Source organism: Oncorhynchus keta, unplaced genomic scaffold (genome assembly GCF_023373465.1).
Source record: "Oncorhynchus keta strain PuntledgeMale-10-30-2019 unplaced genomic scaffold, Oket_V2 Un_contig_8047_pilon_pilon, whole genome shotgun sequence".
NCBI classification, from domain to species: domain Eukaryota; kingdom Metazoa; phylum Chordata; class Actinopteri; order Salmoniformes; family Salmonidae; genus Oncorhynchus; species Oncorhynchus keta.
This window is the reverse complement of record NW_026289825.1, coordinates 107,501-122,500: the sequence shown is the minus strand read 5'-3', so window position 1 is coordinate 122,500 and position 15,000 is coordinate 107,501. Positions and strand designations below refer to the sequence as shown.

General features: G+C 45.6%; 2 protein-coding genes and 1 long non-coding RNA gene across 5 annotated transcripts in view; 1 reads left to right on the top strand and 2 right to left on the bottom strand.

Annotated features, from left to right (window-relative positions):
- Positions 1–7,760: 7,760 nt before the first annotated feature.
- Positions 7,761–10,985, bottom strand: LOC118372481 (THAP domain-containing protein 5-like). 3 transcript variants are annotated; one of them, XM_052512179.1, is made up of 3 exons: positions 10,918–10,985; positions 10,260–10,446; positions 7,761–9,664 (listed from the first exon to the last, which is right to left on the bottom strand). In XM_052512179.1, the coding sequence occupies exons 2-3, from the start codon at positions 10,398–10,400 to the stop codon at positions 8,870–8,872; spliced, it is 936 nt and encodes a 311-aa protein (XP_052368139.1). In that variant the 5' UTR covers positions 10,401–10,446; positions 10,918–10,985; the 3' UTR covers positions 7,761–8,869. The 3 variants fall into 3 exon arrangements, with proteins under 3 accessions (XP_052368139.1, XP_052368137.1, XP_052368138.1); XM_052512177.1 differs by having other exon boundaries at positions 10,828–10,976; XM_052512178.1 differs by having other exon boundaries at positions 10,823–10,963.
- A 1,936-nt stretch (positions 10,986–12,921) lies between these two features.
- LOC127926683 (CD82 antigen-like) overlaps positions 12,922–15,000 on the top strand; it is a 4,262-nt gene continuing 2,183 nt past the window's right edge. The window contains exons 1-3 of the mRNA XM_052512171.1: positions 12,922–13,069; positions 13,242–13,320; positions 13,703–13,815. Of these exons, the coding sequence (XP_052368131.1) occupies positions 13,004–13,069; positions 13,242–13,320; positions 13,703–13,815 (258 nt within the window). The 5' untranslated portion in view covers positions 12,922–13,003. The remainder of the gene's footprint in view (positions 13,070–13,241; positions 13,321–13,702; positions 13,816–15,000) is intronic.
- The window catches only part of LOC127926685 (uncharacterized), a 1,288-nt gene continuing 1,255 nt past the window's right edge, over positions 14,968–15,000 (bottom strand). The window contains exon 3 of the long non-coding RNA XR_008124819.1: positions 14,968–15,000. This exon is cut by the window's right edge and continues 67 nt beyond it. This is a non-coding gene — a long non-coding RNA (uncharacterized LOC127926685).

Sequence of the window (15,000 nt, the reverse complement as noted above, 5' to 3'; positions counted from 1 at the left end):
AGGAGACCAACAGCTCTGTTATCGGACATGTCATCCTCCATCTCCAGGAGAGACCAACAGCTCTGTGATCAGACATGTCATCCTCCATCTCCAGGAGAGACCAACAGCTCTGTGATCAGACATGTCATCCTCTATCTCCAGGAGAGACCAACAGCTCTGTTATCGGACATGTCATCCTCCATCTCCAGGAGAGACCAACAGCTCTGTGATCAGACATGTCATCCTCCATCTCCAGGAGAGACCAACAGCTCTGTGATCAGACATGTCATCCTCTATCTCCAGGAGAGACCAGCAGCTCTGTGATCAGACATGTCATCCTCCATCTCCAGGAGACCAACAGCTCTGTGTTCAGACATGTCATCCTCTATCTCCAGGAGACCAACAGCTCTGTGATCAGACATGTCATCCTCTATCTCCAGGAGACCAACAGCTCTGTGTTCAGACATGCCATCCTCTATCTCCAGGAGAGACCAACAGCTCTGTGATCAGACATGTCATCCTCCATCTCCAGGAGAGACCAACAGCTCTGTGTTCAGACATGTCATCCTCTATCTCCAGGAGACCAACAGCTCTGTGATCAGACATGTCATCCTCCATCTCCAGGAGACCAACAGCTCTGTGATCAGACATGTCATCCTCCATCTCCAGGAGAGACCAACAGCTCTGTGATCAGACATGTCATCCTCCATCTCCAGGAGAGACCAACAGCTCTGTGATCAGACATGTCATCCTCCATCTCCAGGAGAGACCAACAGCTCTGTGATCAGACATGTCATCCTCCATCTCCAGGAGAGACCAACAGCTCTGTGATCAGACATGTCATCCTCTATCTCCAGGAGAGACCAACAGCTCTGTGATCAGACATGTCATCCTCCATCTCCAGGAGAGACCAACAGCTCTGTGATCAGACATGTCATCCTCCATCTCCAGGAGAGACCAACAGCTCTGTGTTCAGACATGTCATCCTCCATCTCCAGGAGAGACCAACAGCTCTGTGATCAGACATGTCATCCTCCATCTCCAGGAGAGACCAACAGCTCTGTGTTCAGACATGTCATCCTCCATCTCCAGGAGAGACCAACAGCTCTGTGATCAGACATGTCATCCTCCATCTCCAGGAGAGACCAACAGCTCTGTGTTCAGACATGTCATCCTCCATCTCCAGGAGAGATCAACAGCTCTGTGATCAGACATGTCATCCTCCATCTCCAGGAGACCAACAGCTCTGTGATCAGACATGTCATCCTCCATCTCCAGGAGACCAACAGCTCTGTGATCAGACATGTCATCCTCCATCTCCAGGAGAGACCAACAGCTCTGTGTTCAGACATGTCATCCTCCATCTCCAGGAGAGATCAACAGCTCTGTGATCAGACATGTCATCCTCCATCTCCAGGAGAGATCAACAGCTCTGTGATCAGACATGTCATCCTCCATCTCCAGGAGAGATCAACAGCACTGTGTTCAGACATGTCATCCTCTATCTCCAGGAGAGACCAACAGCTCTGTGATCAGACATGTCATCCTCCATCTCCAGGAGAGACCAACAGCTCTGTGATCAGACATGTCATCCTCTATCTCCAGGAGAGACCAACAGCTCTGTGATCAGACATGTCATCCTCTATCTCCAGGAGAGACCAGCAGCTCTGTGATCAGACATGTCATCCTCTATCTCCAGGAGAGACCAGCAGCTCTGTGATCAGACATGTCATCCTCCATCTCCAGGAGACCAACAGCTCTGTGTTCAGACATGTCATCCTCTATCTCCAGGAGACCAACAGCTCTGTGATCAGACATGTCATCCTCTATCTCCAGGAGACCAACAGCTCTGTGTTCAGACATGCCATCCTCTATCTCCAGGAGAGACCAACAGCTCTGTGATCAGACATGTCATCCTCCATCTCCAGGAGAGACCAACAGCTCTGTGTTCAGACATGTCATCCTCTATCTCCAGGAGACCAACAGCTCTGTGATCAGACATGTCATCCTCCATCTCCAGGAGACCAACAGCTCTGTGATCAGACATGTCATCCTCCATCTCCAGGAGAGACCAACAGCTCTGTGATCAGACATGTCATCCTCCATCTCCAGGAGAGACCAACAGCTCTGTGATCAGACATGTCATCCTCCATCTCCAGGAGAGACCAACAGCTCTGTGATCAGACATGTCATCCTCCATCTCCAGGAGAGACCAACAGCTCTGTGATCAGACATGTCATCCTCTATCTCCAGGAGAGACCAACAGCTCTGTGATCAGACATGTCATCCTCCATCTCCAGGAGAGACCAACAGCTCTGTGATCAGACATGTCATCCTCCATCTCCAGGAGAGACCAACAGCTCTGTGTTCAGACATGTCATCCTCCATCTCCAGGAGAGACCAACAGCTCTGTGATCAGACATGTCATCCTCCATCTCCAGGAGAGACCAACAGCTCTGTGTTCAGACATGTCATCCTCCATCTCCAGGAGAGACCAACAGCTCTGTGATCAGACATGTCATCCTCCATCTCCAGGAGAGACCAACAGCTCTGTGTTCAGACATGTCATCCTCCATCTCCAGGAGAGATCAACAGCTCTGTGATCAGACATGTCATCCTCCATCTCCAGGAGACCAACAGCTCTGTGATCAGACATGTCATCCTCCATCTCCAGGAGACCAACAGCTCTGTGATCAGACATGTCATCCTCCATCTCCAGGAGAGACCAACAGCTCTGTGTTCAGACATGTCATCCTCCATCTCCAGGAGAGATCAACAGCTCTGTGATCAGACATGTCATCCTCCATCTCCAGGAGAGATCAACAGCTCTGTGATCAGACATGTCATCCTCCATCTCCAGGAGAGATCAACAGCACTGTGTTCAGACATGTCATCCTCTATCTCCAGGATAGACCAACAGCTCTGTGATCAGACATGTCATCCTCCATCTCCAGGAGAGACCAACAGCTCTGTGATCAGACATGTCATCCTCTATCTCCAGGAGAGACCAACAGCTCTGTGATCAGACATGTCATCCTCTATCTCCAGGAGAGACCAACAGCTCTGTGTTCAGACATGTCATCCTCTATCTCCAGGAGACCAACAGCTCTGTGTTCAGACATGTCATCCTCTATCTCCAGGAGACCAACAGCTCTGTGTTCAGACATGTCATCCTCCATCTCCAGGAGACCAACAGCTCTGTGTTCAGACATGTCATCCTCTATCTCCAGGAGAGACCAACAGCTCTGTGTTCAGACATGTCATCCTCTATCTCCAGGAGAGACCAACAGCTCTGTGATCAGACATGTCATCCTCTATCTCCAGGAGACCAACAGCTCTGTGATCAGACATGTCATCCTCTATCTCCAGGAGACCAACAGCTCTGTGATCAGACATGTCATCCTCTATCTCCAGGAGACCAACAGCTCTGTGATCAGACATGTCATCCTCTATCTCCAGGAGACCAACAGCTCTGTGATCAGACATGTCATCCTCTATCTCCAGGAGACCAACAGCTCTGTGATCAGACATGTCATCCTCCATCTCCAGGAGACCAACAGCTCTGTGATCAGACATGTCATCCTCTATCTCCAGGAGAGACCAACAGCTCTGTTATCGGACATGTCATCCTCCATCTCCAGGAGAGACCAACAGCTCTGTGATCAGACATGTCATCCTCCATCTCCAGGAGAGACCAACAGCTCTGTGATCAGACATGTCATCCTCTATCTCCAGGAGAGACCAGCAGCTCTGTGATCAGACATGTCATCCTCCATCTCCAGGAGACCAACAGCTCTGTGTTCAGACATGTCATCCTCTATCTCCAGGAGACCAACAGCTCTGTGATCAGACATGTCATCCTCTATCTCCAGGAGACCAACAGCTCTGTGTTCAGACATGTCATCCTCTATCTCCAGGAGAGACCAACAGCTCTGTGATCAGACATGTCATCCTCCATCTCCAGGAGAGACCAACAGCTCTGTGTTCAGACATGTCATCCTCTATCTCCAGGAGACCAACAGCTCTGTGATCAGACATGTCATCCTCCATCTCCAGGAGACCAACAGCTCTGTGATCAGACATGTCATCCTCTATCTCCAGGAGAGACCAACAGCTCTGTGATCAGACATGTCATCTTCCATCTCCAGGAGACACCAACAGCTCTGTGATCAGACATGTCATCCTCCATCTCCAGGAGAGACCAACAGCTCTGTGATCAGACATGTCATCCTCCATCTCCAGGAGAGACCAACAGCTCTGTGATCAGACATGTCATCCTCTATCTCCAGGAGAGACCAACAGCTCTGTGATCAGACATGTCATCCTCTATCTCCAGGAGAGACCAACAGCTCTGTGATCGGACATGTCATCCTCCATCTCCAGGAGAGATCAACAGTCAGGCTTAACATGAAGCTTGAGTGATCATTAAAGAATGCCCTGGTATGTCCATCTAATCCCTTCACATACATTAAAAGCACAGTCTCAGAGATAGATTGGATGTCTTCATGTGTGCATCCCAAATGGCTCCCTATTCCCCACATAGGGTTCTGGTCATAAGTAGGGCACTATAAAGGGAAGAGGGTGCCATTTGGGACATAACCATGGTGAATAAATTGGATGTCTTCGTGTCTCATCTCCTCCACCCTCGGCGGGTCGGTAACAACCGGATGCATCTGGTTTTCAGGGGAAATAGGAAGAGTCTGTGACGGGACTTCCGCTTTAGGACGTCAACAAGGCTCCATCTTGACTCCTCCTCCACATTTATTGGATTGGTTCAACAGTGCAGAAGAGAACCTCCCCCGACAGTACATTCTTCTCATCAGGACCAGAGAGAAACGCCCGCTGCGTCAGGTTACGTATGTGCATGAAACACGTGGAACAGCGCCATGACTCAATTGAACCAATAATGATCGTGTAAATACTTCCAGAAAACACTTTTTTTTCTGGAGTCATTTGTCTCAAATGAAAATCAAAAACGACTGACCTGTTCTGACAACACCATGCATAATGCATGTTTATACTTTACACTCGAGGTGATTAGTAGCTTGCCTTCAACTACTAGAAGTATACTCTATGTTTGAATGGACATAACACAGTGGATGGATGCTTCATTTAGCATTAGCCTTTCACAAACAACAATAATAATACCATCAAGAGACTTATCACTCTGAAATGAAATTAGACTCTAAGTACAGAACAAACAATGGCCCCATTAAGTCTGTTTGTTTAGAGTCTTGACTAATGCGTTGGAATAATGCACCTCATTTATTCACACGAGTCGTTCAGGCAAGTGCAGTCAGGGAGCGTGTTCCAAATGGGCCATAGTAGTGTGTTATACAGCCCCTTAGGGAAGCAGACCAGGCCTCGGGTCGCAGGGATGGAAGGCGTTTGTCTCAGGGGATGGAGGCAGAAAGATGCAGGGGTGAATCCTAACGAATGTTGACGTAGTCGTGCAGCGAAGTCAACGGGAGACTAAGTGAACTTTTGGCATCTAATGAGCCTTTAGAAAGGTCGGCTATGACGAGTGCATCAGCATATAATTATCATTGATAAAAATGGACCTGACAAACCACTTGTCTTTTGTTATGACTGTGGCTACAATTAAAGTAAGTGCTTTTCTAAGGCAAAAAGTCAGTGCTTAGATGTTCAGTTCAAACATACCTGGAGTTCTTCCTGTATCCACACAAACCCTGTGAATCGGCTGCTGCTCCAGAAACCTGGATCAATGAGTTAGCAGCTAACTGTCCAACACAGCCTGAAATAACTTCACAGTTCTGAAGTTTCCAATAAAAACAATATTTCCAATAAAAACAACCAATAAAAAATAGCTTTCTTAATCAACCAGAACATCAACAGTTACATGTGGCTGCTAATCAAAGTTAGCTGTCTAAGTTAATCATCCTGCTTTCTGAAATACCCTCTGGGTTGGTGCAGTGCAGACATAACAGCTGCCCGATGGCAGTTTGCATTCTGCATAGGATCTAGGATACAAACAGGATGAGACTATCACTTGGCAACAGACAGAGCTGCAGTCAGATGACCAGGAGAGAGCCTAAAGGCAGAAGAGTGAGGAGCAAAATCAGATTGCCATTTTGAGGGCCATGTTCTAATGTAATATAAAGTTCATTAGATGTGTTTACGAACACAAAGGTACTGCATTGAAACACACAAGCACAGCAATTAACATCTGGAATTGAATAAATATTGTTTTCCTATGACCGACATGATTGGTTGTTGTGTCCTTGTATTTGTGCTGCTGCTACATTCTATTGGACAGACACAGAACAAGGGCGTGGGCCAATCATCTAGAGCCAAGGACAGGACCTATAGGCCAATCTTTACATGATCAAAGTCAACCTATATGATTTTAAACCGTCAGTGAAGTCCCCAGCTTCTTCATTACTGCTCAAAAGTTCTTCTCGGATATCAATAACATTGCTGTGAAGTTGACTTTGTAGCATTGCAGACTAGTAATCAATCAGTCATCTCAGTGTACATGCTGTTCTTTTTACCCGAGATCAATAAACTGGGGAAGTGACAATGTCGTGTGTCTTCAGAGTGGCTCTGTGAGGCGTGTGACGTTTCTCTTATAGATCTCAGGTCAAAATAACAGCGTGTCGTCTACAGTGTGATTAGAGCTCCCTTCATCTCACAATAGCCTACAAGCAGCCCTTCCTACAAGCAGCCCTTCCTACAAGCAGCCCTTCTATTCTATTCTGCTACATGTATCTGCTATATCTCTCTACTGTTGCTCCTATGGAATGCTCGTGGTTTGCTCACATTATGTTTCACTACAAGTGATGTGAAATGAAACGGTCAGTTCTGGTTCGAGGTTACGCCACGTTCATAACAACTGTCAACTTGGAAATCTCAGACTTCAGTGCGTTCAAAACATCTGTGAATTCAGATTAAAACGAGCTCCGAGCTCTGGGAAAATAGCTTTGAACGGTCGTCAACTCGGAATTCCAAGTCGGGACTCAGGCCTCTGAAGCCCGGGGACTCAGGCCTCTGAAGCCCGGGACTCAGGCCTCTGGGGGGACTCAGGCCTCTGAAGCCCGGGACTCAGGCCTCTGAAGCCCGGGACTCAGACCTCTGAAGCCCGGGGACTCAGGCCTCTGAAGCCCGGGGACTCAGGCCTCTGAAGCCCGGGGACTCAGGCCTCTGAAGCCCGGGGACTCAGGCCTCTGAAGCCCGGGACTCAGGCCTCTGAAGCCCGGGGACTCAGGCCTCTGAAGCCCGGGGACTCAGGCCTCTGAAGCCCGGGACTCAGGCCTCTGAAGCCCGGGGACTCAGGCCTCTGAAGCCCGGGACTCAGGCCTCTGAAGCCCGGGGACTCCATAAAATATAAGGTCAAATCATGATGTCAGATCCACAGGTAGGAAGGTGGGAGCTCCAGAAGGAGTCGGAGCTAGAACCCCCAGCTGCATAAAGCTCCAACATGAAGATCACTGACGTCATGATTTGACCAGTTGTCTTGAAAGCACCATCAGTTTCATCATGACACGTGTGATGTCATTGCCAGTGCTTTGATAAAAGGGTTGCAGGTAATGTAAGCCATCTCCGGAGACACCTGAAACCCCACCTCTTCAAGGAATACCTAGGATAGGGTAAGTAAGGGTAAGTAATCCTTCACCCCCCCTTAAAAGATTTAGATGCAAGTGGCTGTTCCACTGGATGTCATAAGGTGTATGCACCAATTTGTAAGTCGCTCTGGATAAGAGCGTCCTAAATGACTTAAATGTAATGTAAAAATGTAAAAGAAAGAGGACCGCAGTGTTGCATTTTCATTGATGAGAAATCAGTTGACCATTTAATTTCTTTATGGAAAGAAGTAGAGGACGTCCAACCAATGGGAGTCAAGGAGCAACCAGTTACATCATCAAAAAGGTGCAAAGCTTGGTTAACATTCAAATATATTATTTTATTTGAGAAAGCATTAAAAGCTTGACGTTTCGGCGTTCAATGGTCTTCACCAGAACCGGTTCATTTATCAGAACCTGTCTATTTAAGGCAATCGATGAAGGCCCGAAACGTCAAGCTTTTAATAGTTGCTTGAATACATTTTTTCTTTTGAATAGTGAACAAAGCATTGCACCTTTTCCTATTCAACTATGAATTAGAACCAAGAAGATGCACCTAAAACGGTGTAGTCGCCTCAGTCACTCAGATACTTACTGCAGGCTGCTTGTTATTATCCTAATAAATATAAAACATTAGTGAAAAACACATGCCTTTTCATACATTAATAACCAGCAAAGTAAGGATCCGTATGACCGCACAGTAGATTTGATATGAGATACAATACTATACCATTCAATAAAACAAGCAGCCAACTGTAGCACAGTAGATTTGATATGATATATGAATACTATACCATTCAATAAAACAAGCAGCCAACTGTAGCACAGTAGATTTGATATGAGATACAAATACTATACCATTCAATAAAACAAGCAGCCAACTGTAGCACAGTAGATTTGATATGATATCTGAATACTATACCATTGAATAAAACAAGCAGCCATCTGTAGCACAAGAATAGGGAATATCACTTCCCTTAAAACGCTCCAAATTACACGACTAATATTGACAATATGTCAGTCAGTGATGTCGAAACATGAAACAGTAGTGCATCGTGCCAGGGCCTGTCCTAAAGACACAGTGCCACCTAGTGGAGACAAACGGAAGGACTAGAACGAGCTGGAGAACAGATTCTAGCCTTGTCAACGCTCTTTGAGAAGGGCCTCACTACTAGTAAGTAATATAACTCTGGTGAAACATGTAAACAGATAAGAAATAAGTACAAGTGATTGAGACTGTAATAACTATACAAAATACATCTCATTAGAAAGACTGTTGTTAATGGAAACAAAGCACTACGGTTAAGACATCAGAGCAACGCAGAAGTAATATAGTCCTCCAGTAATTTCTGCTTGTCTTTTAAAACAATGTTGCTCTTCTTCAGATGTGCCATCTCGATCTCAAGCGATCGTATTTTAGCCACGGTGCTTTCCTCTCTCCTATCCAGCTCCATGATCTTGGTGTGGAGGCTGGCTGTCTTCCTCCACAGCTGTTCCTGGTCCGTGTCCTGTTTGGAGTAGGAGTGCTCGTACACAGAGATGTGTCCCCCCTCCTCCACCCACTCCTCCCTCCGCAGCTCCAGAGGGAAGATCCTAAACGTCTGACCGAGGGCGTCCACCGTGGCTTCACATTCAGACAAATGGCCGACAGGGACGAGGGATTCACAGCAGAGCACAGTCACAGTGGAGTCCAGTGTATCCAGCTGCTGCAGTGTCTGTGTCTCACCAGACAGGTTCAAGCATGAGGCTGTCAGTATCCCACCACTGTCTCCAGATAGTTCTCTGTTCACCTCACACACTGCAGCCTGGGTCTCTGAGAGCATCACCTCCCCCAGGACCATTTCACTAGGAGTAGAGGCCTCTGTGTCTGAAACAAGCGGTCTTTCATATAACAGTGTAGTGACCGTAGATTCACTGGCATCCTCAGGGTTAAGGACAGGAGTGACACTCACCACGACTGGTTCCACTCTGACTGTCCTTTTCAGAATCAGAGGTGTATTCTTGCCAGGAGGGGAGGGGGAGCGGATGAGTTCAATGTTGGCGTCGCATATCCTGGTTTTGGGCTTGGTGGTGTTCTTACTGGTGGAAACGGTTTTATCTGCATCCTGAGGGGAAAGAGTGATGATTAAACACAAGCAGAAATCATGCTGTCATAATATAGACATGTATAGTGCTGTAATTTATGTATTTTTATTTGGGGGGATTTGTGTGTATTATTTTGTATTATTAGGTTACTGCATTGTTGGATCTAGAAATTAAAGCGTTTCACTGCAAAATATGTTGTACGACCAATACAATTTGATGTTGAACTTTAATCAATTCCAAGGATGGTTCAATTCAAAATCAAGGCAGTCAACTTAAAAAACTATTAAAAATGTGAAAAAACAGCATCTATTTTCAATGACTTCTCAATAAACTGAGGAGTAGAAGCTATTCATTTCAAAACTTTTTTTTCCATTTTGAATTTTTCATTCAAATAAATTCCTGAATCGACTGCCTTCAAATTGAATTGACCCCAGCCCCGATGAATCCCAAAGAAAATATCCCAACACAATGCTTTGTACACTGCAATGACGATCCGTGTAAAATGCATGATCAAACTAATGTGAAACTCTTAATAGCTGTCACTTTTCTGGAAATGTGCATTAAGACTTCTGCTAATTTTGTTGTGTGTCACAGAAGGGGTGTCTGTCTACTTACATCGTGTGTGTGAGGGAAGATGGTAGGGAAGGCCGTGTGTTTCAGGTACCGGATCCCCCATCGCAGGTCAAAGCAGTCCTCAGTGAAATGTTCACTACACAGGTACTGGTGTCTGCTGGGGGTCCACTCCTCTCGCTTCATGTTGTCTACCCATATCTGCAGCCTGACCTCATCTTGCAAAGGGAACCTGTGGGAGGAGACAATACAAACATGTTGTTAAGACAGCTACATTTGTTGACATGCCCTAATTCAATTTGTCAGCCCCATCCAAATTCTCAAGATTACATACAAAGCATTGCTTCTGTAACGTTACTAGTGTTTCAGCCTAGGCTGAAGACCAAGAAACACAATATTAACAAATGCAGCACCAGTCATTCGTCAATTGTTATACACAATGGTAAACAAAGGAGGCTTTGTGTTTTTCTATGACAGCTAACTATTTGTTCAGAGGGCACTGCTGGATACACAACGCTAGCCATCAACCAATATGAGCATGCTCGTTAAGCTAGCTAGGAGTAGTACTGTATCTGCACATAGAAACGTGATGGGAAAATAATAGATACCGTACGGGTAAAAGCTTATTCTCTTGTTTTCTTTAGAGGGTGTTCCTCCACGATTTTTGCAAAGTTTTACAGCACAGTAACGGGGCATATTTCACCTGAAAATACATTAAACGTCTGTACGCGGAAGTCTTTCTGTCTTCCTCTACTGTATGGCTGCGGCAGAGAAGAGAGTTGCTGCGGCACGTAAGTTGTGGCTCAGTGTCCAAATGACACTGCCCTCTAGCGCTTGGCGGTGGAACTGCCATTCTGCATTTAGATTACAGTTTTTTACAATCACTTTAGCACTAATTTCGGAACCTTGATGTCATTTTTCAAAACTCTATACACAAAACACACAACCAATGATCAAAATGCAAACTTTTCAAAACACTTTTTCCAATTGCTTGGATACAATAAACATAAAGCTAAGAGCATTTGTTCATTGAACTAAAATCACCTGTTCAAAATGAGACAACTTGACATCAAAGTATTACAATTTCAAAATGCAATTCACACATTACATCTGAGATGACTGTCTATTCATTTCATTACAATGATCTAACTATCAATTCACACATTACATCTGAGATGACTGTCTATTCATTTCATTACAATGATCTAACTATCAATTGATACAACTGCTCAAAATGATGAGTAACAGTCGCATTACTCTTAATGCAGAGTTTTATGGAAACTGACAAACAATATGCCATGTTTAGATCATGAAAGTTTCGGGATAATGAGATCCATTGACACCAATTATCGTGGAACATGAACTAATTGTGCTACATTATCTATGGATGTACATATTTCATCATCATTATTTATCAGACACTGTTTCTATGGTCCCATGTACCACTTTTCCAGACCATGTTTTCAGATCTGACATTACTGTACACTCACCAGCCACTTTATTAGGTACACCTATCGAGTACTGGGTAGGACCCCTTTTGCTTCCACAACAGCCTGAATTATTCACGGTGTTGTACATTAAGAGATGCCATTCTGCACACTGTTTTAAACAACTGTTTTGTAGCCTTTCTGTTAGCTTGAAAGAGTCTGGACATTCACCTCTAACCTCTCTCATTAACAAGGTGTTCTTGCCCATAGAAATGCCGCTCACTGAATGTGTTTTGTTTTTCGCACCATTCTCTGTAAACTGTGATGTTTTACAGTAAGCCCGGTGTGAGGAACACTGCAGTGATGTTTTACAGTAAGCCCGGTGAGGAACACTGCAGTGATGTTTTACAGTAAGCCCGGTGAGGAACACTGCAGTGATGTTTTACAGTAAGCCCGGTGAGGAACACTGCAGTGATGTTTTACAGTAAGCCCGGTGAGGAACACTGCAGTGATGTTTTACAGTAAGCCCGGTGAGGAACACTGCAGTGATGTTTTACAGTAAGCCCGGTGAGGAACACTGCAGTGATGTTTTACAGTAAGCCCGGTGAGGAACACTGCAGTTTGTTAGGTAGGTAGGTAGATAGGTAGGTGTGTGTGTGTGCGTGTGTGTGTGTGTGTGCGTAAATCAGTAACTACCTGTGTTTTCCTTCTCCTGAATTATTCACAGCCATGTGGTTTTGTAGGCAGCACAGGCTGCTTTGACCACAGCACTTCAAGTATCAGTAAGGTAAGTAGGTAGGTAGGTAGGTAGGTAGGTAGGTAGGTAGGTAGGTAGGTAGGTAGGTAGGTGTGGTGTGGTAGGTGTGTGTGTGGTGTGTGTGTGTGTGTGTGTGTGTGTGTGTGTGTGTGTGTGTGTGTGTGTGTGTGTGTGTGTGTGTGTGTGTGTGTGTGTGTGTGTGTGTGTGTGTGTGTGTGTGTGTGTGTGTGTGTGTGTGTGTGATACCTTCATGCGTGGGAGTAGTTAATTATTAAGAACAACGAGGAGCTGGACTCTGTTCCCAAGGTGATGGAACCAGGAAATGGCACCTACCAAATAAAGCATTAACTTAACAGTAGTCAGGCAGACAGTAGTCAGGTAGACAGTAGTCAGGCAGACAGTAGTCAGGCAGATAGTAGTCAGGCAGACAGTAGTCAGGCAGACAGTAGTCAGGCAGACAGTAGTCAGGCAGACAGTAGTCAGGCAGACAGTAGTCAGGCAGATAGTCAGGCAGACAGTGAGAGAAAAATAGTTTGTCTGCCATTGGTGTTGCTTGTCGCCGTGTCAGTGAGAAGAAACCACAGATCAAATATCAGGAAGACATCATGAAGGTGGACGACAAGTTTCAAATTCTGAAATTCTTCGCAGCAGTTTTCAACTCTGTTTTCTTGGTAAGAACAAAAAAGATGGAGAATTCAACCTAACCCTCCCTAATCTTAACCAGCTAGCGTTCCTCATCTGAATCTTCTAAAAACGATGCAGAGATGAGGCTTCGCCTCTCGACATGGGGGTTTCATGTACTACATATGAAGTGACATGCAGCATTCTGAATCCTCTACACAGATTCTGGGGCTCTGTATCTTTGGATGTGCGGTATGGATATTGTTTGACAAGGACAATTTCATTGCCATTCTCAGCTCTGGTAAGTTGTAACTGGACAGAGAATTGCCATTTGTCACATTTCAGAGTTTCTATATTAACTCAAATGTTATGAGAGAGACAAGGGTGTGATTGTTCCTCTGAAAACACACCTGTGTTTTTGTTGTGTGTGTGTGTGTGTGTGTGTGTGTGTGTGTGTGTGTGTGTGTGTGTGTGTGTGTGTGTGTGTGTGTGTGTGTGTGTGTGTGTGTGTGTGTGTGTGTGTGTGTGTGTGTGTGTGTGTGTGCGTGCGTGTGATGTGTGTGGTTGGTGCGTGCGTGCGTGCGTGCGTGCAGCGGCGTGCGTGCGTGCGTGCGTGTGTGTGTGTGGTCATGTGCGCGTGCGTGCGTGCACAGTGATGTGTGCGTGCGTGTGTGTGTGTGTAGTTGAGGTGAAGACTGTAGCTGGGGGACTGTTCATCATTGGTCTAGTGGTGGTTGGTGTCACTATCCTGGGGTGTATGGGAGCCCAACTGGAGAACAGGTGCTTCCTACTACTGGTGAGTGGTCATGTTACGGTCATAATAACACACACACACACACACACACACACACACACACACACACACACACACACACACACACACACACACACACACACACACACACACACACACACACACACACACACACACACACACACACTAGTGACTCGTGGGTTGACTCATAACGAAGTTATATCCAGGGTGGGTTTAGGGTCATTAAATATTGTGTGGATGAAAGGGCGGGTTGGTGGCAGGTGGGTTGAAAATAGAGAAAACCATAAATGTATCATTATTGTGCAGTTCATGTCTATCAGTAAATAAATGTACAAGAGAAGAAAGAGAACTGTACAAGGTATTTTCTATATTTGCAGGTCGGGTGTAGGCCTCAGATTTTCACTTTATCACATACAGTGGGGCAAAACAGTATTTAGTCAGCCACCAATTGTGCAAGTTCTCCCACTTAAAAAGATGATAGGCCTGTAATTTTCATCATCACTTTTCATTCATCACTTCAACTATTTATTTATTATTATTTTTTTTTTTTAAGCTTTATTTAACCAGGCAAGTCAGTTAAGAACACATTCTTATTTTCAATGACGGCCTGGGAACAGGTTAACTGCCTGTTCAGGGGCAGAACGACAGATTTGTACCTTGTCAGCTCGGGGGTTTGAACTTGCAACCTTCCGGTTACTAGTCCAACGCTCTAACCACTAGGCTCTACGCTCTAACCACTAGGCTCTACACTCTAACCACTAGGCTCTACGCTCTAACCACTAGGCTCTACACTCTAACCACTAGGCTCTACACTCTAACCACTAGGCTCTACGCTCTAACCACTAGGCTCTACACTCTAACCACTAGGCTCTACGCTCTAACCACTAGGCTCTACACTCTAACCACTAGGCTCTACACTCTAACCACTAGGCTCTACGCTCTAACCACTAGGCTCTACACTCTAACCACTAGGCTCTACACTCTAACCACTAGGCTCTACACTCTAACCACTAGGCTCTACACTCTAACCACTAGGCTCTACACTCTAACCACTAGGCTCTACACTCTAAGGCTCTACCAACCACTAGGCTCTACACTCTAACCACTAGGCTCTACGCTCTAACCACTAGGCTCTACGGCTCTACACTCTAACCACTAGGCTCTACGCTCTAACCACTAGGCTCTACACTCTAACCACTAGGCTCT